The following is a 27,021-nucleotide window of genomic DNA, read 5'->3' on the forward strand; positions in this document are numbered from 1 at the left end:
TGAAAACCAGCGTCCGGTGACAATCACCTTGTTTCAAAATCTAAAGGCTATTGTAAAATAACTTTACGCAAAGTTATTATTTCCTCGGGAATTTTATTGTAAACACAACTTGTCTATGGTAACCCTTTTCCAATCGACCTAACGTTGCATAGGTGAATCCATACTGTATTCGCTTTATCCACTGTACAGTTGCGGTGAGGAGTGAAAACTTGGCTTGTCTTATCATCGAAACGTAATCTGTATGATATTTTGCAAAAATAGTCTGATGACATGGAATTTGAACATTAGAGATTATTGTCAAGTGTTGACTCCTGCGGTAAAGGTAAACAATGCCTAGAGTAGGGAGACATATGGAGCATTTTCGAAACTACGACGAGTGTGGGGGGGGGCTTGTGGCTTTGACCGAGGCTCCGTCAATTGGGACTTTTGCGACGTTGGCGGCAGCAGACAAACCGGTCCTTTTTCAGCTATGGGTGTAGACTTGACTCAAGTCCCAATCCCGTGAGAGTCCTTTTACTTTCAGTTCAGTCCAATCACCTAACGTCGAAAAAACTCCCCCAACCACAATAGGTACAATTTGACGGCGGGAATACTTAGGGACCTCTCGCCACGAACAGGACTTGAATCAAGTCTACTCTGAGCGTAGGTCTGGACACACACACACACATACACTACACTGGCGATAACTTTGTGTAAAAAGTGACCGTTCCAAAGAAGTATCCTATTGTTTTAAGTACTTGTGCTTTTGGTCAGGGTTTCAAACAGAAGATCTAATAATAACCGTTTTAACGCGCCTTTTTCCAAAGGATACAAAGCGCCAAGTATTGACTGCAAGGTGAGTGGGACATGAGACCTAATCGTCAGCACCATGTAATGGTTTACAAGGTGCTGTGGCGCAATATGCCGCCAATCAAGCCAGGAACACCGGGGCGAACCCCTTTTCTTTTCGTCAAGTGCATTGGGCTCTTTTATGTGCGTTACACAACACACGGAACCAACGCTTTTTAGTCCCATCCGAAGGATCGTAGAAAAGGCATACTATATCCATAACTCATTATTTTGGTGTTTAATAAACTGACACACTCCCCGCTACCTCTGTGCAATAAACGAAAACTTACACATTTTGTCAAATTTAAAATAGCTTTTTAATATTGAGTTAAATGCTGTTATCCTGCTTAGTGCTACTTAATCCTACTTTTTGCTTTACTCAACTATTTGTACTTATTTTCATAGAAGTAATGGACAAATTTGTATCTGCATTGAATTGATTTGTTCGGTTATTGTCTGCAAAGGACCCAGAATACTGAACTAGTTGAAGTTAACATAATGCGTATTATTGTGACAAATTTAGTGCTTCGTAAGCCTATACGGCCCATTTCACAAAGAGTTAAGATGGATCATAACTGCAAATCAATCGTATAGTACTGTTGCTTAGTGTGATGTCACAATACAAATCACTATGAATTTGTAAAGCGATGAATTTGATTGCTTTGTGAAATCGAGCCCTGCTCCCTTTTTGGAAATTTGTGTTGGACCGTTGGCTGACGTCAGCACCCATAGTCATACCGAATAAACCACTGCACAATGCACGATTACCATTTTCATCATTTTGGTTGTCAATTCCTTTGTGTAGGCCTACATTTTTACGTCCAAAATGGCGGATATGATAGGTGCATGTATCAGCACAGACTTCTTACTTGTAGCTCAACACAATTATTATGCATACAACAACAAACCAGTGAAAATTTGAACCCAATTGGTCGTCGAAAATGCGAGAGAATAATGGAAGAAAAAAACACCATTTCCGCAAAAGTTGTGTGCATACAGATGCTCGAATTCAATTCAAATAATTTATGTGAGAAATTATCTCCTTTTTTTTCTCTCAAAAATTACGTTACTTCAGAGAGAGCCGTTTCTCAACATGTTTTATACCATCAACAGCTCCCCATTGCTTGGTAATACCGAGTAAGTTTTTATGCTAACAATCATTTTGAGTAATTACCAATAGTATTCACGGTGCCCTTTAATTTAGGTGAACACAACTCCTTCAATGGTCTTAACAAATGGTTTGAGGCTCCCTATAGAACCAAGAAAACACCTTCTTTAAAACAAATTAATTATCAAGAGAAAAATATTATAATATAATAACACGATTATGCTCATTGTGTGCATCCCGATTCGGTCCCCGTTGCGTGGACCCTCCCATAATATATACTGGACACCTTTGGTAATTGTTAAAGACAAGTCTTTTCACTAGGTGTAACCCAACATAGTATGCATAAAATAACGAATTTGTGAAAATTTTTACTTATTTGGTCATCGAAGTTGCGAGAGAATAATGGAAGAAAAAACACCCTTGACGCACAAGTTTTGTGCTTTCAGGTCCTTGAATTCGAGACCTCAACTGAGTTTACGAACTCAATTCAAGTATTTACTGAGAAACTACTTCTTTTTCCAAAAACTACGTTACTTCAGAGGGAGCCGTTTCTGACAATGTTTTAATACTATTCAGTGTTTATGCCAACAATCATTTTGAGAAGTTACCAACAATGTCCAGTGCCTTGACAGTGACGCATACAATTCATAACGATGCTTTCAATATTATTACGAAACGCAAACCATCTCTATTATTGCTACATAAACTGAATCAAACAATTCCAACAACACAGACAACTAAGGAAGGGAAAGTTTACAAATGTAAAGTGTTGGCCGAAATCATCGGCACAAGATGGCTGCTTGCCCAGAAACCAGAGAGATGCACATTCCGGATGGAAAGGCTGGAGTAACTTTAATATACAGTATTTAAAGACAGTGGACACTATGTTAATTGTCAAAGACCAGTCTTCTCACTTGGTGTATCTCAACATAATATACATAAAATAACAAACCTGTGAAAATTTTAGCTCAATCGGTAGTCGAAGTTGCAAGATAATAATGAAAGAAAAAACACCCTTGTCACACGAAGTTGTGTGCTTTTAGATTGTTGATTTCGAGACCTCGAAATAATTCTAAACTTGAGGTCTCGAAATCAAATTCGTGGAAAAATACTCTTTCTCGAAAACTATGTCACTTCAGAGGGAGCCGTTCCTCACAATGTTTTATACCATCAACCTCTCCCCATTACTCATTACCAAGTAAAGTTTTATGCTAATAATTATTTTGAGTAATTACCAATAGTGTCCACTGCCTTTAAGTTTAACCTGTATAGTGGCAATGGCAGCGATAGCCCAAAATATTAATGTGGTTTTGGATTGTGGTACACGTTGTTTCTCCTATTTGTGGTATGCCTCCTATATGGAGATGAGAAAGAACACACAGAAGTTCGAGGTCTGATGACGGCTTGAAATTATTCGTTAAACCACTTACGCTCGAACTTGGGGGAGGCATCTGGATATGTTAGCGAACTCAGTGGGCGACTCGGGGCGGCCGTGGTTTCGTTAGTGCCAACCGTGAACGTTCGAACAGCATCAACATGACGATAGTTTACATCATTCGATCATGTCGATCAAGGAGTTGAACATGACCAACAACATCAAGGACCTCCGTGGTAAAATATTTGTATGGAATTATATTTTTGCAATTTATAAAAAATAAAAAAATATAAATATTCGTTATATAGTTGTTCGTTATGCAAAAAATAATTGTCCTAAAAAAATATGTTGTTACTATTAAATATTTATTTATACTATTAAACATTGGTTTCGTAAAGTATTATATATATATATGAATGTATATTTTATATAATATACATTTTTACTATCAATATTACTAAAAATTACATCAATTATTATATACACACATTCATTTTATTTATACATAATTATTATTTTTCCCCTCTGGCTTGCCATAGGCTGCCGTTGTTGCACCAATATTGTTTGGGTGTGTTTTTTTTTTTTCTTGGGTAGTAAGCACTCCAAATGGCTGACCTTCCAAAAATTGTTAAGAAATTTGAAGTCGAGTTGTCTGATTGGTTTTAAGAGGCTGAGAGACTTAAAATATTATGTTGTTGAGTATTAATTTTTTTGAATATTGCATTCTTTTCTTTTGCGGTGCGCCCTGAAAAAGACCAACACAAACATTGCATAGCGCCCTCTGTATATTGGAATGGTCATTATGCATTGAACACGTTACAATGAAAATAGACTGGTTCCCCTCCACACGCGAAAAGATGGCGGACAAATCGCTGGACCAAATCATCAAAGAGCGGAAGACTGTCGGGTCTGGTAGAGGTCGTGGACGGTAAGCATGTAGAAGAAGCACTATTATTAACAATCAGTGAGTTGTTGGTTTCAACACCGGTGTATTTGCAGGATAAATGATTCTAATGTTAGCAAAAGTAGACTAGAAGTAGAACTAGAATAGAAGTAAAAAAAATGACAACACACATGCATGTGGAATGTGCACGTTACCAATGGGCATCGGGCATGCTGAATACAGAATAGGTAACCCAGGTTGAACAGTACATTGTAAATGTAATGCAAGTACACACTGTCTAAAGTACTACTAGACTACACTAAGTAGCTAGGGGTCCTACTAAAAGCCGACAACTCGCCGACAACGCCGACAACTCGCCAGAGCGCCGACAACTCGCCGACAACTCGTTGCAGACACCTTAAAAACAGCAAACAAACCAACGGTTTATTAAAACTATGTGCACTATTTTATATTAACATAAATACAACGGTTTTACTTCACGAAAAGTCGTAGTTTTTTACCCGGAAAAAAAGCGAAATTCCGCGGAGCACGGTTGGACGCCATCTTGGCCTACAACCCGTGTTGCGACCATTCCATTATGGTACAGGGGTGAGATGAATTAGCACTTCCATAACAACAGAGGGCGGGCGTAAAATAAAATTGGATGTAAAATTAATAAAATAAAATAATCATCAACATCCCTATCTTAATAATGTCACGAATGAGGCGAGGATAAATCTAGTTACCATAAAACCGGGCCAATGCCAACGCCACCCGCCCGCGCACTGTTCTCCCCCCCCCCGATCTTGTGTCACCCCGTACCATAATGGAATGGTCGCAACACGGGTTGTCGGCCAAGATGGCGTCCAACCGTGCTCCGCCAAACTAGCCAAACGAGACAAAGATACTAGGAAGCAGGTTCCAACAAAGGATGACCTAGAAATACAAACACTCGACCAGAGAAGAAAGTCTCTGAGAAATAAGAGCAATCTACCACTACATGAGAAGATTGAGCTTTGCGAAACAAGTAAGCTTGTCAAGAAGAAAAGGAGACAGAGACAAAGGAAAAGAAGGACAGAAAAGATTGAATCAATCATTAAAAGCGGAAGGGGTCCAAAGCTGATCGACAAGGACAGTAACAAACCAAAAATCTGCTCAATGAAAAAACCTAATGGCGAGAAAACAACAGACAGAACAGAAATACTGGAAATATGTGCCGACTTCTACAAAGAACTGTACGCTTCAAAAATAGAAGTAGAGACAGGAGAAGATACAAATATACCAAGCCCGGATGCAATAGAAATACCACCAATTCTACATTCGGAAGTTCAAACAGCTATAAACCAAATGAAAAGAAACAAAGCTCCAGGCACTGATCAAGTGACAACTGATATAATGGTAGTAGGTGGGGAAGTAATCATTCAAGAAATGGTCACCTTATTCAATGACATTCTGAACAAAACAAGGATTCCAAAAGACTGGAAGGAAGCGAAAATTATCATACTTTTCAAGAAGGGAGACAAAAGCGAAGTTAAGAACTATAGGCCAATAAGCCTTCTTTCGCACCAGTACAAAATATTCATAAGAGTAATACACAACAGAATAGAAAGGATCTTAGATGAGAATCAACCAAGAGATCAAGCAGGATTCAGGAAGGGATACTCAACAACAGACCACATGCAAGCAATTAACCAGATCATAGAGAAGACAAACGAATACAACTTACCACTATACATCGGCTTTGTGGACTTCGAAAAGGCCTTTGACTCCATAGAGCATCCAGCAATGTTTAGAGCATTAAGGAACATAGGAATAAATGAAACCTACATCAACCTCCTTGAAGATATATATTCAGATGCTACAGCTAAAATTCATCTTGACAATGAAATATCAACCGAAATCAAGATATCCAGAGGGGTCCGACAAGGCGACCCACTGTCTCCAAAACTCTTCAACGCTACTCTTGAAGAAGTTTTCAAGAAAGCAGAGATGGAGGAGGAAGGAATAAACATCAATGGAGAAATGCTATCAAACCTTCGATTTGCAGATGATGTGGCTATATTCGCTAGCTCCATCGAAAGCCTGGAAAGACAATTTAACAGGCTCCACAAAGAAAGCAACCGACTGGGACTTAAAATGCACAAAGGAAAGACAAAATATATGACCAACATCGACTCCCAAAGTCTTGTCAGAATCGATAACGACATTATAGAGAAAGTGCATGAATACAAGTATCTTGGCCAAACATTAAAAATGCAAGACACAACCAAAGAAGAAGTATCCATAAGAATCAAATCAGGATGGGGTCTCTTTGGAAGATACAAAGAAATCTTATGCGACAAACAACTACCAATTTCCCTGAAGAAAAGAATGTTTGACCTATGTGTACTCCCAACAATAACATATGGATGCCAAACATGGTCAACTACCAAACAGATAAACAAGAAATTAGCTACCACGCAGAGAGCAATGGAAAGAAGGATGCTAGGGATTAAACTGAAAGACCGGATACCCAACCAAGCAATTAGGGATATAACAAAAGTCAAAGACATTATCCAATATGTCAGCACAATGAAATGGAAGTGGGCAGGCCATGTGTCAAGAATGACAGATAACAGATGGACCATAAGAACCACAGAATGGCAACCCCGAGTAGGAAAAAGATCCAGGGGCAGACCGAAGAAAAGATGGAGGGATGACATAACAAAGTTGGTGGGGGGGACCTGGACAAGGATAGCAAAGGAACGGCATACCTGGAAAGATCTGACAGAGGGCTACATCCTGCAGTGGATGGACAATGCCTAGATGATGATGATGATGATGAATAGTCATGTTGTTAGCCCATGCGTGTGCAGATAATTCTACACGTTTGTCCTGGGAAAAAAATCTGCACACGGTTGGGGGACAATCGGCATATCTCAGCATTAGCGTTAAAAGAGCGGTAGTTGAGAAAATTCACACTCAAAATTTACTTGATTTTTACTCAAAATCTGTGATACCTATTCCAAGTGTAGTGCTATCTGCAACTTCTGAAGCATTAGATCGGTAAGTTTCATGATGCAGAACGTTGCAGATGGTTTTTCAAGGAAGCGAAAGGTTTTGATATCAGTGGTGCTGGGGCCAAGGATACGGAGTGGATTGGACCAATTTATGGGGCTAAATTAACAATAGACCTAACTTTCTTCATTTAATTTAAACAGTTAAACTGGACACCATTTTGGTTCCGATGTAGGTTTTTTCCCCCTTGAAATTTCAAGAAAAGAGAAAAAAAAAATACAGCACCCCAGTAACTTGTTTTAGCAGAGACCAGAGTATCACATTCATAGAATAACAAATCTGTAAAAATGTTTGTCTCAATTGGTTTATCGAATTTGCAAGAGAACAACGACAGAAAATAACACCCTCCCTTGACAACCTTGTTCCACAAATCGGTGTGCTTTCATCTGCCTTAATATAAAAGGCTACAGCTGACCTGAAGTCTTTTATTATTTGAGTGAGAAATTACCTCTCTCTCTCAATCAAAAACTATGTTACTTCAGAGGGAGCCGTATCTCACAATATTTTATACTATCAACCGCTCTCTATTGCTCATTATCAAGTAAGTTTTCATGCTTTATTTTGATTAAGTATCAAGAGTGGTTAGTGCCTTTAATTTAATAGGTATCTTCCTTTTCATTTGTATGTAGTGGCCGAGGTGCATTTCATGGAGGCAGTCAGAGAAATGTTGGACAGCAGGGAGGAGGGGGGCGTGGCGGAGTCCAGAAACGAGGAGGCGGTAACTCCAAAGTACAGATGCCAAACCGATCCCAGGTTATCCAATCGTTGACGAGGCAGAAAACGTTTCGACCCAATCAGGCCATTGCGGTGACTGTGCCGGACGCACGGAACAAACTCATCTCAAAGGCAAGACTTACAGATGCCCGGGAAAAATTGAACAAAAAGGCCCAACTTGTGGACGTTAGAATGAAGTTGAACGCTAAACGCCAAAGGGATCCAGGGCAGCAGGGGCAGCAGGGACAACAGGGACAAGGTGATATGCCCCAGGTGCAGGGGCCAGAAACTGGAGCACAACTTAGAAATCAAGGAAATGTAAGTGTTTAAATGGTTTGCGGTTACACCATGTGTGTCTCTACTTGCCAAGTTGATTTGGTTCTTTAGAGAACTGTCTTTCTTTTTATTCTACTGCCGCGGGTTAGATTTTCTGAATTTGGGAGACTTCTCAGTTCTGAAAAGAACTGTCCTGTTACTACCTGGGCAGAAGGTGGAAAATCAGTTGGGACTACTACTTTACTAATATTACTAATACAAAAACAATATAGCTAAAACTAAGCCATACTACTGTATTGAAGAGTTGGGTTTGTAGAGCAAGTTTGAAATCACTAAGGGCAGATAGACTATATATTCTGAGTGGGAGCTTATTCCAACGGTAAGAAAAGGATCTATTCCCCCAAATGATGCCATTTCCGAAACGGGGGCTTCAGTAATACAGCTACCGCTATATTGAGCGCATCTGCCTATTTTAAAAGGAACACGTTGCCTTGGATCGGTCGTGTTGGTCTTTTAAAATCGTTTGTAAATGTTGTTATAAAATGCATTTGGTTAAAAAGATGTTTTAAAAGTAGAATACAATGATCCACACACATTTGCCTCGAAATTGCGTGGTTTTCCTTTTTACTTTGCAAACTAACACGGTCGGCCGTTTATGGGAGTCAAAAATTTGACTCCCATAAATGGCCGACCGTGTTTGTCAAATTGCTAGGGTTAATCCTATTTCATGTTACTCGTCCCAACTTAGGACTGGTTTGATGCCTTCCAACGTCTATTTATACGGAACGTAGTTCGTCCTAACTCCTAAGATGAATCCTAAGTTAGGAAGAGTTTGGTGAAATCAGCGGTAGGTCTTGCTCCATACAGGGAATGAAACCAAAGTACGGAGTTCCAACTGTGTGTTTTTTTGTCTTACAATTATACAGAAACTACCAAAGCAATTCACAGTCAATAACCCATCAGCCCAGAAGCAGCCTCGGCAGATGACTGGCCCCACACAGTTCACAATCAGCAACACGCAGGCAATGACGCAAGGTGGGAGACCCAATGCCAAGAAGCCCACAGTGTCATTAGGAGCACAGGGGCTTCAAGTCACAACTATCAACAAATCAGCTAAAAAGGTAATACACCCAGTTGACTCTTGTTCAGAACTAATTCAATTCAGGAAAACATTTATTTCCATACTCTCATAAAAGAATAATGACAGTTACATGTATTACAGAGTAAAGCAAAACATATCATTAAGAAACAGTCAACATAAATAATTTAACAGAGTACAGGGCCGTTTTGGTAAGCATATGAACTTGTAAAAAGCAGCCAGACAGACAAGAAAACAATACAACCAGACAAACAGACAAAGGACAGATTAGCATAAGACATGACACAACGAGTTGTAAACAAAAAAACAATAACTTGTCCATTAAAAGGATTTAACGAATACCATAGTAGATGTCCACTCTTGACAAATAAATGTTCCTTCCAAGGTTTATTTTCCACAACTCACATAGACAAGTTTCATTTACACAAGTACCACAAATCATAAAAACTTAAAGGAACGTTACAGAATTGGTAAGAAGCAAAAATCGTGAAGATCACAGATTAACATAAAACTTACACTGTCTAATGATGATAATAGTACAGAACATCCCATGAAATATTATTGTCTGAAATGTCATATTTGTTGAGAAATTAGTTATCTTATTCATGTTTGGAGTTTATCGCTCAGTGAGCGTTTTATAAATTTTTCTTTTTGCATCGATGTCATGCAAAAATGGCAATTGGTTTTTCACTATTTTCTTGGGACCCAGATGGCTGATCGATTGTAAACTTGTACAGGTTTGTCAATTTATGTATGCCAGATTACATGCCAGCAACTGTTTTGTTAGCAAAACCAATTCTGTAATGTTTCTTTTTAAATGCACAAAAAGGGAGGAGGTCCTTAAAAAGTGTACTGTTTTTATTCTCGTGAAACTAGTAGAAAATGAGATTGTAAGTATGAGTTAGTGAAACTGAAAAATGCTGAAAAAAGCTAAGTGTTCTTGGCTAATTTTTGTATTATTGTTTTCAATTACACTGTTGTATGGTTGGTTTAACAGCCCTTTCACTTTGAATTGCCTGTACAGGGATTTATGGGATCAAGAGCGCAAACATACAAACAATCGACCTTTCTTAATCCCTGATCGTGTTTGTTTATGCGCACAATTTACCACTTCAGTGCAATGTTTATTTTGGCATCCAGTTTTCAAGTCACAGTACAAGTACATTGTCCTTTTATGTAGATTTAATTCATACTTTATCAAAATAACTTATTGAAATAGTCCTTTTCCTTGGTTCATTTTGGCGACTTTTGTGTAACAGACTATTTGTGGCAACAACATTTCTTTAATCTTTCTCAGCTCTCTGTTGAGTACTCATGTACAGCCCTGAGCTGCTGTTGTGCTTCAGTGGCTTTCTCATACAAAACCTCAACCTATTGACCCCCTGCATGCGTATCACACGCGGCGACCAATGCCACGCTCACCATGTTGGTGGGCAGTTAGGTTTACGTGTATTAACGCCGCGTCGCCTAAAATGCACACTTTCACTGCATAACGCGCAGCATAGAGTTAATATAAAAAACGCACAGTGAAATTCCCCACCAGTATGGCGCATTCAAGATTTTTCTGCTGATGACGTCAGGTGAAATGGGTCAATACACCTGGGTGAATAGAACAAATTATAGTAAAGCATCTTGCTCTAAAGGACATGAGTGTCATGACCGGGATTTGAACCCACACTCAGATGACAATGTGATTTTATCTTGCTCTACAGGACACGAGTGTCATGACCGGGATTTGAACCCACACTCAGATGACAATGTGATTTTATCTTGCTCTACAGGACACGAGTGTCATGACCGGGATTTGAACCCACACTCAGATGACAATGTGATTTTATCTTGCTCTACAGGACACGAGTGTCATGACCGGGATTTGAACCCACACTCAGATGACAATGTGATTTTAATCTTTGAAATACTCACCATATATCATTGGATAGATGTTACTTTGCATCAGGGATGAAGAATATATTCATTTTTGATTTTACCTATATACATGTACATGTGTGTAAGAACTGTGAACTCGGTACTTACCAGAGTTCTGGGGGAAAAAACCTCACAGGAATATTTCACGGTAGGGATTCAAACCCTATCTTAGCATGCAATTTGCCTCCATTAACTGCAGACCATGAGCAGAGCTCAACGTGTGATGTCACTGCCAAGGGTCCATACAACGCCTATAACGATGAGTTAACTGAATATGTATCCCTATTATTTTTTTTTTTTAGCGTCAAGCCAGACAGCAGATGCAGTTTCAGCGTACCATCCCAACGGAAGACACATTTGAAGACGAGCTCCTGTTTCAACCAGTGTCGGCCAAATTCAAGAGGATTACCACACAGGCAGTGCCAGCAGCACCACAGGCAAACATCAAAACAACCATACAGGTAATGGTGCTTGCAAACAGACACTTTGTATAATGCGCAACGCTGCCTGTACGCTGAGGTCATGCAGATTATTTTGCGCACCAGGAGCAGCTGTTGTCCAATGATTTGCCTAATTTTGCCTCAGTGACTTTACTGGCTCCATGTTAAAATCACTGGCCTAGGGCCTGCAGTCCCTGACCAAGAACGCTTCCAAAATGCTTCCATAATAAGCCAATTGAGAGTTTACAGACATTATTCAAACCTAACTGAGTTAGGTTTGAATAATGTCTGGTACAATGACTTGCATAGTCACAATGTACGGCTTCCATTTGAATTCCTCAGACTCGGTGTTCTCCACACATGTAAATTGGGAGGGCGAGCCGCCCTCCTAAAATTTATGCCGCCCTGCCAAAGAATTGGCTGCCCTGCTAAAATTATTGGCCGCCCTGCCCAAAGAAGTACAAAGACACTATTTTGAGACTGCATTTAATAGGATCAAACGAGTACCTGATTATAGCATCAGAAATGTGATTGTAAACAAACGTTAAAACACGAAGTACACACGGCCACATGGATGGTATATGCCGAGTGCATATGCTCACCATCAACGATGGGAATACCCACTGCATGCATAGTGCATGAACAGTCCGCACGCTGTGATTGGCCGTTGATATACTCCAACACAACACACACGTTCACAAACTGAGAAAGAATTACCACACAGTGCCGCACGCATGTACAGAATGGTACAGTGTACAGCCTTGAAGCATGTTCAAACATGTCAACTTTCGCCCATTGAGGGCATGCGCGATGCGGGGCAAAGTTCATTGATCATTGAATCTCGATTATTTTATTACAAACGAAGTTCTTAACGATGGAACCGCTAATCACTAATTCATGGAAATGGTTTTGGATGGAAAAAGTATTATTTAGGGCCATACTTTGGGGATAAGATTGACCAAAAATGTGGGTTTTGATTTTTTTATTTTGTTTCCGTTTTGAAAATAACATACGAAGACCGTCCGATCATGGTCCGATCACCCGCTTTCTAAATTCCGACGTGCGGCATGCCGATCATCCCTTTGAGGTTATTGGCGCAGCGCACAAAGCAAAATGTATAACAAATTGTAGTTTTGACTTAGTTTTTAAAATAAGGTTGTTCCAACCGAAATGGATGCCCATCAATAGGTAGGTAGCGTCGTCGTAATACATTATTTTAAGAAAATGGTTTTCTCAAGCATTTGTTGATTTCACGTCCGCTGACGTCATATCAAAATGGGCGCCATTTTGATTACGTCATATTGACGGGCGCCATTTTGATTACGTCATGCCGCCCTCCTAAAAAAAAAGTCTGTGGAGTACACTGAGACTATAGAGACAGTTGCTTTGTCACAATGTTCAGGGCAAGCTTTTGTAGAGCAACCTCCAGATGAGCAGACCCTGGTACCATTGTGTCATACCTAACCACTTGTGTATTGGTGTCTCTTAGCGAAAACTTGCCCCTAATCATCTGACATAGCAACTGTCTTGATAGTCTGAGGAATTCAAATTGAAGTGGTAACTATTGATCAAGCACATCATTGTACCAGACAATATTAAAATCAAACACTTGGTAGGAGAAAATTTGTAAGCAATATTTTCTTCCTACATATATTCTGTGAAACCCAGCTACTGGTAAAGTCTTCATTTATGGTATTTTGTCAAGGGTCGAATATCATGCCTGGCCAGGGCTTGTGTTCGTGTGGAAATTCCACAAGACAACTTGACTTGTAGCTCAAAATATGTAACAGTTTTTTTACAAGACCAAGCAAATTCAAAATGAGAAATACTTTCATAGTAGCAAGCACTTACATCCATTTTAGACTGGCGCTACAGAGTCACGCTGAATCAAATTCTGAATTAAGTACATTAAAAGCTCGACGTCTGAAACAATTAGGAGCAACTGGACGTGCTAGTAGTCAAAACATCGACTGTTGCAGTCGTTCGGAACAACTTTGGAGCGTTTTTATTTCAGACGTCGATCTCGTCATGAGATGAGCCTAATGTAAATATGTTATGTTAAGTTCGCATGTCTGAAACCAAAATTTATTTGGGTTGACCTAGAGTCGCTCCTAATCTATTTGGTTTGCCGCAAACTTCTGTCTGAAAAGGGTATAAGACATGTACAAGAAGATTTATCTCATTTTGTCTTTCTGGTATTATAAAGTAAACTTGATTACTCATTGAATTCAAAAGTAATATCTTAACCAAAGGCAACATTTGAAGATAATTTGTTTGTGTTGAGAGAGATAAAACACAAGACTGTCTGACTTGTCTGGTCATGAGTTGACTGACCTGACACTAAAATCACTGGCTTCTAGCCAGCAGGGCCCAATTTCAAAAAGCCTGTGATCACAAAAATTTGCTTTGGTAATCTTGTTTTTATTAAGGAAGAAGTTTCATGCTAAGCAAATTTTTGTGCTTACAGGCTTAATGAAATTGGGCCCTGTCCAGTGTCAAATTTGAGCCTTGCTGTTTTTTTAAGTTTGTTGTTTTGCATGAGTTTTTGTTTTGCATGGTTGATGTGGTTGTGTGTTTGCATCTCTTCTTTGATTTTGTTTTTATTTCAGGATGGTAGAGATTTGCTGGGCTTCTCTGCAAGAGGGCTAGGTAGCCCCTTCCAGATAGGGGTAACCTTTCTCTGTTCTTGTTTGATTAAAAACCTACATTTGGTTCGTACTTCCTGTGAATGCGAATGTTGACGTCACATCTCTGTTTTCGCTGCGATCGTTAGCAGGAGTCGCCACATCTCAACTGTTGCTAATTGTTAGTTGCGAATATATGACGTCAACATTTGTATCGCAATCAATTTCGCAGGAAGTGTGAACCAGGCTTAACCGTGTATAACCAGCCCCACCTGCATGTTTTGTTTCATTTTGTTGAACTGTGAGCTGCACTAGTAAACTGATTATGATTAACATATGATTGGTCATAGCACGATCTAACCATAATCAGAGTGGAACAGCAGAGCCTAGAATTTCATCTTTTAGAGGGCACAGCCATTTTGCAAAGGGCACTGCCATTAAAAACAAATTAAACTCTGGAAAAAAGAAGTTGAGGAAAATGTGTTGAAATGAGGTCCTTAGAATGTGTTCGACTGTGTGTATATCTTTGGTTTTACTGTGCAGTCTGGGCATTCTAAATGGTTGTATATATGGCATTTGCGAAGAACCTCATTTTCATTGTGTAGTTTTTTCTTTTGACAGTCAGACCAAGGATGCATTATACTTGATTGAGTTGATGTAATCATTTGCAATTTAACAATCTCTAACACTACAACACAATTTGTAAATGTTTGCACTGTGGTAGCTTTTAAATAGGATATGAATTTTGCATAACACTTGGTGTCACTGTCTTTTTTTAGTAAGTACATGTAAGGTAGTCTTCTATTCAAACAATAAGATGCTGTGTGGGATTAGCAAAATTGTTTACACAATGTTTTGTAAGATGAAAAGCATGCAAAAGTTTTTACTGTAACATATCCCTTTCATCATCATCATCAGTCGGCTGCACAGCAGGCGGACACAAGCTTTTTCCTATCCCTTTCAAACATTTGTGTATGTGTACCTTTTCTGATGAAATTCAGGTGTACGTTATGTATGATTATTTTTTGTAAATGCTGTGATATAGTTTACTATAAAGAGCTTACTAAATACTAGTCATTATTAATGTTATTAAGAATTATATTTCTATAATCAATGTTATCTTCTGTTTCAGAATGTACAGCCTATGAGTGCGCTGCAGAGGGTGGCTACCCAGCAACCTCCATCAGTGAACCCAGTATCATCAGCACAAGGTACTAGACTCATAGTCAGCCACCTTCATTCAAGTGTATCTGAGGCTGATATTAAGGTGAGTCCCGAGTCTAAGGCCCAGCCTGAAACAGCGACTTTGGCTACAGCACGGCTAGATCACGCGTGTCTCCCTTTTATTAAACACTGGCAGTCGCCTGATTGATCCGCAGCTGTAGCCGAAGTCGCCATTTCGGACACGGCCTAAGGCTATTTTGAATGTGCGTGTACACCTGCAAGTACGGCTGTTGCTAAGGGTGCTGCTAAGAATGCCCTGTACCTCAATGCATGATGACACAGATGTCTAGCTGTAGCCCTAGCTGTAGCCGCCAATTCTGAAATGGCCTGGTACTCATGCTTGTAATGTATGGTGGCCCTGATGGTACACTCTTCAAACTTACAAATTACCATTAATACTTCCTGCACAAAATGTGCTGGACAATGATATTTCCCCCTTTCCCTAGTACTTCAAAGTGGAACAGTTCTCAAAATGCATTATATACTATCCAAAGCTGCTGTACTTGTATTGGCATTTATTTTTAGAGTCATTACCCAGCTTATACAGACCCTTGATAAAAGAAGTATGTGGTGCGGTTTGGACAAATGCAGTAGTTGGGCATGCATCAATTAGTGCTATGCACACTGGTGAGAGCATTGCTGGCTGCTGTGCTGTTAGATTGAAAGAATGACATGAATTTTAATTATGCTACATGAATATTAATGATGCTGCATGAATATTGATTATGCTACTTGAATATTGATTATGCTACTTGAATATTGATTATGCTATTTGAATGTTAATGATGTCATGGTCATGTCATGATTACTGACATTCGATTGTGCTATTTTGTTAATGTTTGCTTACTCGAAAATAAACATTTGTATTGCTTTAAATGGTATATTTTCATGTTTAACCTTTAAAAGGGGGTGGCTGTTAGCCACAACATTGCTTGTTAATGAACTCTGATTGGTATTTAATTTTCCTGCTTCTTGATTCCTTCCCTTACTCCTTTGCTCCTCTTTTATCTATAAATGGATGTTTTTGTTTGTACTTGGTTATGCCTCTGAAGAAGGTCCGGTTTGGATTGGTAGCTAAGGCCATCTCCCCTACTTATTTTGCATTTTTCACCATGATTTGTTTTTGATGATGGACGTGTACATATGTTTGTATTGATTGTTTATTTTTTATTTTTGTTTTATAACCAGTTGTAAGGCGTCAGGTCTATTGACCACAGTAACTACTTTGCTTTTGTTTCTCCTACCCCATCTGGATGCGTTTTTGAATTGTCTTGTGGCATTGTTAGGGGGCTGAATAAATTATCTTATTTAGGCCAAGGGACATAGCCTGCATAGATTTACCAGCACAAAGGAAACATTTTAGGTTCCGTTTTTGAATACTGTGATTTAAGATAAATAATCAACATGAAATGAAATTACTATGTACACTGTTTGTATGGGTTAGCAGGAACTGTGTGATGTTGTGCATACACTGTGCACTGCCACCCCATGCCACAGCCGGTTTTCAGTCTCTACTTTTTGAGGCTCTCTGTTCTTTGTAAAGCGCCTCATAAATGCTTGTTAATTCTATAATTGTTAAGAGGATTCTTAATAGAATCGGTGACAACCGATTTTTCTAAAAGAATCGGTGACAACTGATTTTACTAAATTGACTAAATCTGTACTTATTTTGTAACTGTTGTGTATTTTTAAACCATTGTTGCTATTTCTGCTGTGTATTTTTAAATCAAACTGCCATTTCTGCTTGTGCATTTTTATGTTTTTTTTTAATGTACAGTGCTTTGAAACAGTGTTAAAGCGCTTTATACATCCAATTAAGTTAAGTTTAAAGTTAACTAGTCACTGTAGTCACCCAGGCCTAATTACTTCCATGGGCCAAAACAATGCCCTACTGTAACAAAACATGATTAGTTAGCTAAAGTGCTAGAAAGTTATGGGGGTGGGGGCACGCAATAGCCTTCTTAATGATAGGGGAGTAACCCCAAGTTCATAGCTGTCACATCCTGAGTTAGTTGTTCCCTGACCGCAGCAACCATGACCTTCAGAAGCTGTTATGAAACCAGTTAATATTAACAAGTAGGCCTATGTACAAATTTATTTACAATTACATGAGTATAAAGTTTCACAAAAATAATAGAATGAACGTTTTCTTAGGCCTAACTTTACACAGTGGTTTGATTTAAGTTGACACTCCACAGTCTCGCCCATGATGGCTCACTCTCCTCTTCTTCTTTGTACCCCCCTAGGAACTATACGGAGATGTCGGACCCTTGAAAAGAGCACGCCTGGTACGCTCCGGTCTCGCCGAGGTCGTTTATGTTAAGAGGGAACATGCGCTAGAGGCAATAGCCAGATATCACAACAGGGAGTTGGACGGACTCCCCATGCAATGTAAGCTGGATACTAGCACGGTACCGGAAGCCACTGGTCTCTACGTTCCAGTCACTGGCAAACGGATGTCCATGAGCGACAGATTTAAGTAAGTGTTGCCCATCAATGGATTTCTTCTTTTATAAAACCATGTCACAAGAGTCAGTTTTGCAGGCAACTGGGCTAGGCCCAGTTTCATAAACTATTTAGCAGAAATTCTGCTTGACAAGTTTTCATTGCTAAGCAAAAATCGAGTGGGGCGCCAGTTGCAACAACGTAAACTTTATTGAATTTTAGCTGATAACAGTTTCTGTTCGGCAATTTTTCTGTTCATTATTGTGAGCAGAAAACATGTAGATTGTATGCCATATAAATAGAATGCGGAGAGCTAAATCGTTGTACAGTGTTCGCTGTTGGGTACTCGATCTCCTGTGTACAAAAAGGATCATTACTATGGGACATTCCAGTATGGTAAAATGATCCATTTCAACCAGTGTGAAAAGTGGAATTTGCCATACAGCTAAAATGGAAGTGTTGCCTTATAACAGACACACCCATGTCAGGCCGGGAATTACACTGAGGCCACATACAGTGTAGGCCATGGCCTCGGCTGCCCATGTCTTGGCCTTGGTGCCCCTTCATTAGTATCCCATAGACTTTAACATTATTTAACAGTGGAAGTGCCCTTTGCAAAATGAAAAGAGCCTGGCTCTCTAAAAGATGAAGTTCCAGGCCTGCCATGTAGGGAATCACACAGAGAACATGTTCCTGTTTTTATTGCTACATGTATGGTGTATAACACAGTGTCAAATTCCCCAATAGAGGGCAGCAGACATATATAGCTTACATACACAGGGGCTTTTTCCAAAACTCGGCTAAGGCCCTATCTGAATTGGCGACTACAGCTTTGGCTATTACTTTTGCTAAGGGTGTTGTTAAGGATGTCCTTTACTTAAATGCATGATGATGCGGAAATGTAGCCGTAGCCGTAGCTGTAGCCACTAGTTTGGACATGGTCTCGGGCTCTGTTTGAAATAATGGAAACCACGTGCAAAATGTGTACTGCTCTAAAATTGATGACGGGGGTCCAAGCTCCCTAGCGAAGCTGGGCCCAATTTCACAGAGCTGCTTAAGCAGAAGATATTGCTTAACAACTGGCTGCTTAGCAGAACTGAGCTGGATGCCAATCACAAAGTTGTACATTTGACATGCATTTTTTTTTTTGACTCGGTACAATTTGTATATTTTGTGTTTATCAAATTTGTGTTCATTCTTACATGTTTAATCGCTATGTGTTATGCACTGAGCAAAACTTATATTATTTTGTGTTTATTCATAGATAATGTACAGTGCCCTGTAAATTTTATAGAAGGCGCTTCGTTTATATATTACTATTTATAATAGTTATTATAAAATTTATTATTATTATTTAAACAGATAGGGATTCCCATCTAACCCTCATTTTTTAAGAAAATATTGAACTGATTATTTTTTGGTAAGACAAAAGTATGTTATATAAGATCTTTTATAATTTTTTTCTGAATTTCTTGTTTAACCTTCTTCAGAGTAATCGGAGGAGGATCAACAGGCACCACTGATTATTCCTCAACCGTCGGAATGCGATCCGATGCAATGGCGCCCTCTAGTGAACCGCTTGATACGTCCACTGTCCAGAAGGCGCTATTCAAGACTGGTGTGTCCGCAGCAGTGGGGAACAGACCGGTGGTGTTCACTGTGAAGATCTAGGGGAGGTGCTTTGTCGGGTGGACATAAGGCCTGAGCGACTAGTGAAATTAAACTACTCGACTAGTCACTTCTTAATATGGTTGCGACTTCAACACTAGTCGCAACTAGTTTTTAATTCCCAAGATGTATTGTGGTATAATTTTGGCCACAGGCGCAATATTGCAAAATTCCACTGGAAGGATTGTGTCACTGATGTCTGATTGTGTTTCGTAACTAAATTATGTTGTCAATTGTCATGAATAGTCGTGAGCGACACAGTTGGTTCACCAAGCCCGTCGCAACTTCTTTTTTTCGCAGTCGTCGCTATTTTTGTAGTAGTTGTAGCAGCACGATTAACCAAGTGAATAAAAAATGGTAGTAAGTCGTGTCTCAACTACGCGATCAATAGTGGTGACTATGACACTATTCGCCCAGGCCTAGTGGACATGTGTGCGGGCTGGACATGCGGTCTCATGGCTTGGCCCGGTGTAATGTTTGTATGTACAGTTTGGTTGTAGGGCCTCGGTTAAACTCTCATGATAGACTATATGCAGCTACAGCGCAGTCGCGACTCGACTAAGCAGTCAGTAGTCGCAACTTTGACACTAGTCGCACTAGTTGCCCAGGCTTACAAGGCAGTGGATATCATGTGCACAAAGACTATTGTATAAAGATTACAGTTATGTGTTACTTTGTATTCCTATGGTTTATGTTTTGTATTAATTCAAATGTTCTTTTTTCATTTTTTACTCTCATAGATGCTCATCAAAGGCCATCTAACTGGCTTACTTTCTTCTGTGTTTTCTTGTAAATACTTAAAGACTAACTATTTTCTTTTCTTTTTCTATCACTGTATAAATGTACTTGCGTAATGTCCGAGTTTGAATGTTGTTAGTTAAGTAAATAGATCCCCATAGGAATTTCTTCTGATATTTGGTGAGGCGAGATGAGATGGTATAAAAGTAGTAAAACTCACACAGTAAGCTCTAGGTTTAGACTTGTCCACTAAAGACAGGTATTGGCTTTATATGTATACACATGTAAGTCAGATTTACTTGTGAATCTCCAGGACCATAAAGGCCATGTGAAATTAATGCAAGGTCGAAGGTGATTATGGGCGTTGTCTCACGGCAGATCTCTGGCATCATGTGTGACAGCAGTTGGTTCAGGTTACTCTAGGTTTCACAAAATGTGGCATCATTCCACAAGCATACCCAGCATAGGATTGAACTGCCTCTAGCTACCGGCAATCTGGGTAGTCTAGTTGGTAAGACACTGCTCTAGAATTGCAAGGCTCCTGGGTTCGAATCCTACCCGAGTAATATCCAGCATTGGGGTTGTGGATACAAGTGAAAACTAAGTTCAGATCCCCCATGTACCATTCTATTGTTTTTGTCTGTCCTGTTCAGATTTGTATCTAAGTTCAATCCTTTGTATGTTGTTTTCGTCAGGAAAAAGTCTTGCTCTTTGATCTACTTCTCTAGTGTGTATGATACTGTTCCCAAAAGCTTCTGGAAATTTATAACCTAAAGGTTTATCTAAATGTGAAAATTATACCATTTCAACAAACTTCCTTGAACTTGGGTCCTAGTGTCAGACCCATTTTGTTAACAATGACCTTGACCCTGGCGCTAGTCTTTCCCTCAATTGTTTAGGATTTTTGCTGTAAGTTTTTCTTAACTTTGACCCCCATATTTGACATTCCTCTGTAACCTACTCGCAGAATTCACTACTCGACTTGTCGTGCCTCAAAAACTTGCGACTTTGACACTAGTCACGTCTAGTTTTTATTCTCAAGATGCATTTTTAATTCCCAAGATGCATTAAGGCATATTGTTTGCCACAGGCTCAATGTAGTAAAAGTTTACGCTGAAAGGATTGAAGAATTGAGTCACTGATGTCTGTTTGTGTTTTACAAGAAAGTGATGTTGTCGTGAATAGTCGTGATTGACACAATTGATTCATCAAACAGGCGTTCACGACCATTTTTGTAGTAGTCACAACTGTTTTTGTAGTCGTCATTACAAAACAGTAGTTGCAACTCGACTAAGCAATCAGTAGTCGCAAACCCTAGGCTTAGTCCTATCTCAACTTATGACGAGTGACTCGTCCTAACTTTGGATGGGAACTATGCGTCCTAACGTCTGTGTTTATGGAATTTCATCATCATTTCATCCTTGAACCAGTGTAGGATGTAGCCCTCCTTATGTCGACGCCATTCATTTCTATTTCTTGCAGTTCTTGTCCATGTTGCTCCTGCATATACCCTGATGCCATCTCTCCATCTTCTTCTCCGTCTATCTCTTTTCCTTTTCCCTGTCCTTGGTTGCCAGTCCATTTATTCTTTTTGCCCTACAGAATATAACTTGTCCTAAATCCTTCATTAATCCTAAGTTAGGAAGAATTTTGTGAAATCGACGGCTGGCTTACTAATGATACGATATGCTGCGCATTTCTTAGCCTGGATGTACATTTCTCATGGTGTCACTATTTTTTTTTTTCTGGCTCCCCTTTTCACATGATGAAGTTATTAATTCATGTAATCATCTCAAGCTACAAGACTGAATGAGAGGTGCATGCAGGGTCCAATCTCATAAAGCTGTTAAGCAGAAACAAAACTGCTTAACAAGTTTCTCGGCTAAGCAAAAATTTAGTGGGGTAGCAGTCACAGCAATGTCAACTTATGTAATTTTGGCTGGTAACCTTTTTCGGTTAAGCAATACTTGTCTTTGCTTAGCAAGGTTTGTATTTACAGGCTCTATGAATTTTGGTTCAGGTCAACATACCCGCATTGGATGGTTGAATAGTTTTTCACAAGTTTTGTTAGGCAGAAATTAGTAACAAGTTTTCTGTCGTGCAAAACCCTTCCTCTGGGGTGCTATTCTTTAAAATAACTTGTTTTTTCAAATTAAAAAAATCAACGTTATATGTTTTAGTGTTGCTGCTGTAATTTGTACTAAATGGGATGAAATAACAATTTAACAGTTCATAGGTTTACCATGTGGAAAAATAAAGAATGCCCAATTTTTGAAATAATGTCTTGCCTAAATCATGACTTATTTTGTTGTTTTTACAATAATTGTTTGTCTTCCTTCACAGATGTGCCCTTCACAAAGAACATACTTTCTTGCACTTACAAGAACCAAGGATAAGAAATTTCAAATTTTTATCTGAATTCAGACTTTTTAAGTCAGTCTCTTGAAGAAGATCAGCTGTTAATTTGTCAATGTATAAGGAAAATCCTGCACTTTGATAATGCCCAATTTTTAAATAATGTCTTGCCTTCATAATGACTGATAACGTTGTTTTTGCAATTGTTTTCCTTCCCCCATAGATGTTCCCTTTACGAAGGGCAGACTATTTTGCCCTTACAAGAAATACCAGGGATGAGAAATTATTTCAGACTTTTGTTCAGCCTTCTAGAAATACTCTGAAAGGATTGAAACTGTTTTATTCCCTTATTTATACCATAGGTCAATCATTTGGGTTAAGTAAGGAGTTTGAAACAGCCAATTCCATTTTCTCACTTGTATCAGAATGCAGACTTTTTTAGTCGGACTGGTGAAGGAAATCAGCTGTAATTGTGTAAACTTATTTGTACAGAAACCCTGCTCTGTTATGGTTGGATCTGTTTGTCTAGTGCTGAGGACATTTTTCCGAAAAGTCGGCCATATTTGTTACTGTATTGTAGAAATTACATTAGTTTAGCATGCCATTTAAAAGTTCGGATATTGGATCAGACGTTTTTATGCACCAAAACTTGAATCTGAGAAGCGTGTCTGTCAGTAACGCTTCCCAGACGGTGTATTTCTATCAGACATTCTTCTTTCTGATTGGACAGTAATCCAGACTTCGGCGATAGATAACCATCGCGAAAAGCTTTTGAAACGAAATTTAAATGTTAATGTATTGGCCTACATCGTTATTGATATAGGATTCAAACAATCAAATGATTCCAAAAACCAAAGGTAAACTTTGCCTCCAATCCAAGGGTCATTGAAAGAAATAACAGAAAGTCACAATGACTTGTCATAGCCGTTTTTTTAATGATATAAGTCTTGATTATGGCTTGTGCCAATTTTAAGACTTAAAGATATTGGTAGACATTCGCAATTATGACTAACTGTACTAAGTCACAACTTTAGTATATAGTAATTTAATATAATGACATAAAGTCATTATAGGTATGACTTTTGTATTTTTCTCCCAGTGCTTCTTTAAAGCTTCCGTACCTTTGTTTCAAGCATCGCCCCTAAACAAATCAATGATGTCATTTTTCTGTTCTATTTATATTTTACAATACCGTGTTTTTTTTTTAAACACCACATCCGGTGATGTTGACATTTCCTGGAAAGCTATTTGCACCACCAGCGCACCCTATATCTGCATTGCATTGTGTGCAAATCAGTGTTTCCGTCTGGCATGCAGCAATGTTGTGATTTCGGAAGACAGCAGGGGTGCAGTGACGTGCGTGCGCACTAACAATGAACTTGATACACAACCCATGGTGGTACAAGAAAGAAAGAAAAACAAAAGCGTTTGGCACTATCCATTTCATTTCCTGAAAGATACTGGTCACAAACTTGCGAATATAAAGATATAGCGTACAAACGTACATACCTTAAATCAAGCTTCATTGAAAAAACGATGGGAAAGGCATCAGAATAGAGTTTTTAATTGGTTCGAAGCCCCGCCCAATTTTGTGGTTTCTTATCACCCGTCCTTCAAAATGGTATATTCCTGTCTGGCAGGTATCCAATGTTTATTTTTTGATCCGTTTTAAAGGGGTTCGTGAACTGTGTCACTGTAGTCACTGAGGGAGAGGGAAATTACCCTAGCGATAAGCACGTAGCCTATAATTTGCTGTTAGACTTGATACAAGCCGCGTGCGAGAGTAGCCGTCAAAATGTAGCCGTCGCGGCACAGGTTGGGGGAGTTTCCTGATGTGGGCGATGATTGGACTGAAAATACAAGGACTGTCACGGTACTGGGACTTGAACCAAGTCTAATAATAATAATAATAAGACTTGTAATGCGCACATATCCGCCCTGCTGGGTGTTCAAGGCGCAGTAAAACAAAAACAAAAAACAAAACACAAAGAAAAACAGACTCAACAAAATTAGTCATTGAAAACCTGTGACATAAGATAAGTTTTGAGAAGAGACTTGAATTTTGCGGTACAAACACAAGATCGAAGATTAAGTGGTAGGTAGAGAGTTCCAGATGCGTGGCGCGGCTGAAGAAAAAGACCTGTCACCCCATGAGTGTCGAGACTTGGGTTCAATGAGGAGAAGCATGGAACTTGATCGAAGATTCCTTGATGGAGTGTAAACTTGAAGCAGTTCAGAAAAATAGTGGGGAGCCTTGCCATTTAGAGCTTTGTGGACAATGAGCATCAGCTTGAAGATGATTCGTTGAGAGATAGGGAGCCAGTGTAGTTGTTTCAGAATGGGGGTGATAGAACAGGATTTTCTAGACAGTGTCACAATGCGGGCAGCAGTATTTTGGAGCCGTTGAAGTCGGGAAATCTGGTTGTTAGGAAGACTGTATAGAGGAGCATTGCCGTTGTCAAGACGAGAAGTAACAAATGCGTGAATGACCTTTTCAGTGGCACTTTTGTCCAAGTACTTGCGAATCTTACCTATATTCCTGATACAGTATGATTGGTTTACAATTCACGGCCAGGGTTTCTAAGAACTTCTTCTGCCTGGCAGTCCTGCACAACATACATTGTCTTGTGTTGCCGTTTATTAAAGGGTTTTGAAACCTTTTGTTTTTCGCCATGACATGAATCCATGTACTCACTGTGAGCATGGAAGATGTATGTAATCTTCATACATCCGTCGTCAAGTTAGTGTGCTTGAAAACAAGTGAAAAATCACAGAGCGACGTTTTCAGGCGTGTTGCGTAAATACTGTATTTAATTTTAGTATTACCAGTCCTACTTGTGTTAATATATACCAGTACTGGTAATACGTTGTACATGCTAAAATAATATTGACCAAATAATGTTCGTCTCATTAGACGAACATTATTTTCGTGACATTGTTTTACTAATTTCTAAAAATAAAAAAATAAAAAGTAAACGAAAAAAACAAAAAAAAACAGCACACCTGCAATAGGCATATCCTACTATCCATCATTATCTGCAAAAACCGTGTACGTTTAATGTAAATATGTGGACAAGTGGGAATAGGGGTCTTTGACAATTACAAAAAAAGTGTCCGCAGTGCCTCAAGTTGTGGGCTAACAGTGTTTGAAGGGACAAGGTTGTCACTGTCGCCTAAGCGCGACGAGACTGCACCTTTAAAGCATGTACATGTACTGTACTGCTAGTTTCAAATTAAAATGCAGCGACCCAGTGAATTGGAAGTTGTAGAACAACACAACCCATACAATAATATAATGTTTTTTGTTGTCAATATTTAGCCTTGTCTCTAGGCTCAAATTCCATCATCGGCCAGAAGTGTCGATCGTCATTGATGTCCTATGTATTAGATTTGCGCCCTCTGTTGATATCCACGTTCACTGCCTTGAATAGAGACTTTATTATTACGTGCCTTTTAGAATGCATTTCCTAGCAATGAGCCCCACTGTGTTCCTTATTAAATTCAAAGTCACGCATGGATGACTTTCGGTATTACAGGGTCATCGATGCATGATAATATTTCCTATATTAAAGTAAACAGACATACATTTGTGTTTCGTAATAGACATAAGGGAAGATAAACAAGTGACGATATTGTCTATTCATAAACTTTCTGACTGGGTGGGCACGTATGTAGGACCCTCATGCTCTATGCATAGAGCACTCTGGGTAGGACTGGGGACAGGTTTTACCGCCAATTCCAATGCGGGTGAATAATATCCAAATAACCGCAGACAAACAGTAGGAAACATTTTTACTATAGAAGGGTAATCATGCCCTAGACCGAGGGAACTTTCTACAGCTGCAAGAAAAGGTTGAATCCTAGTTTATTGCCAGGGTTTTGAATAAAGTAAAAGTGTATATGTGTGTATCTACTTTAAAGTAATTAAGTTTGTAAGAATCTTTATCATCTTCTTCGATATATTTGCTTTAAATAGCAGAACTCACAAGCTTTATTATTTTATGATTCCGTAGCTTATCCCCCCCTCACGACCCCCTGCAAGTAGAATCCCCTATTTGTTTAAATAGATGAATATAACTGTATGTACAGGATAATTCAAGGTATATGTAGTCTGGTGTCTGCCGAACCCCTGCCGCACAATGAATCATCCACTGGGGGCGATGACCAGACTGTAATTAAAGCCTCAGCTTTGCTACGGGGAAGTACATGTTATGTCGCGCCACGCTGAGTGCATGTTTATGTAGGTATTTATTTTTTTAAT

At 39.2% G+C, this 27,021-nt stretch overlaps 1 protein-coding gene across 2 annotated transcripts; it reads left to right on the plus strand.

Annotated features, from left to right (window-relative positions):
* The first annotated feature begins 4,149 nt into the window (after positions 1 to 4,149).
* Positions 4,150 to 22,315, plus strand: LOC117292457 (polymerase delta-interacting protein 3-like). 2 transcript variants are annotated; one of them, XM_033774498.1, is made up of 8 exons: positions 4,150 to 4,239; positions 7,881 to 8,283; positions 9,168 to 9,362; positions 11,569 to 11,727; positions 14,316 to 14,375; positions 15,463 to 15,597; positions 17,801 to 18,033; positions 19,490 to 22,315. In XM_033774498.1, exons 1-8 carry the CDS (start codon positions 4,169 to 4,171, stop codon positions 19,668 to 19,670), a joined length of 1,437 nt encoding a protein of 478 aa, XP_033630389.1. In that variant the 5' UTR covers positions 4,150 to 4,168; the 3' UTR covers positions 19,671 to 22,315. The 2 variants fall into 2 exon arrangements, with proteins under 2 accessions (XP_033630389.1, XP_033630390.1); XM_033774499.1 differs by lacking the exon at positions 14,316 to 14,375.
* Positions 22,316 to 27,021: the final 4,706 nt, after the last annotated feature.

Source organism: Asterias rubens, chromosome 7, assembly GCF_902459465.1.
Source record: "Asterias rubens chromosome 7, eAstRub1.3, whole genome shotgun sequence".
In the NCBI taxonomy this organism is placed as follows: Eukaryota; Metazoa; Echinodermata; class Asteroidea; order Forcipulatida; family Asteriidae; genus Asterias; species Asterias rubens.

What these genes read in the sequence shown, in the direction of transcription:
- LOC117292457 (XM_033774498.1), top strand. Translation starts at nt 4,169, where the DNA reads ATGGCGGACAAATCGCTGGACCAAATCATCAAAGAGCGGAAGACTGTC. An exon ending in TATCTGAGGCTGATATTAAG is followed by an intron (nt 15,598 to 17,800) that starts GTGAGTCCCGAG and finishes GTACCCCCCTAG; the next exon opens with GAACTATACGGAGATGTCGG. An exon ending in TCCATGAGCGACAGATTTAA is followed by an intron (nt 18,034 to 19,489) that starts GTAAGTGTTGCC and finishes AACCTTCTTCAG; the next exon opens with AGTAATCGGAGGAGGATCAA.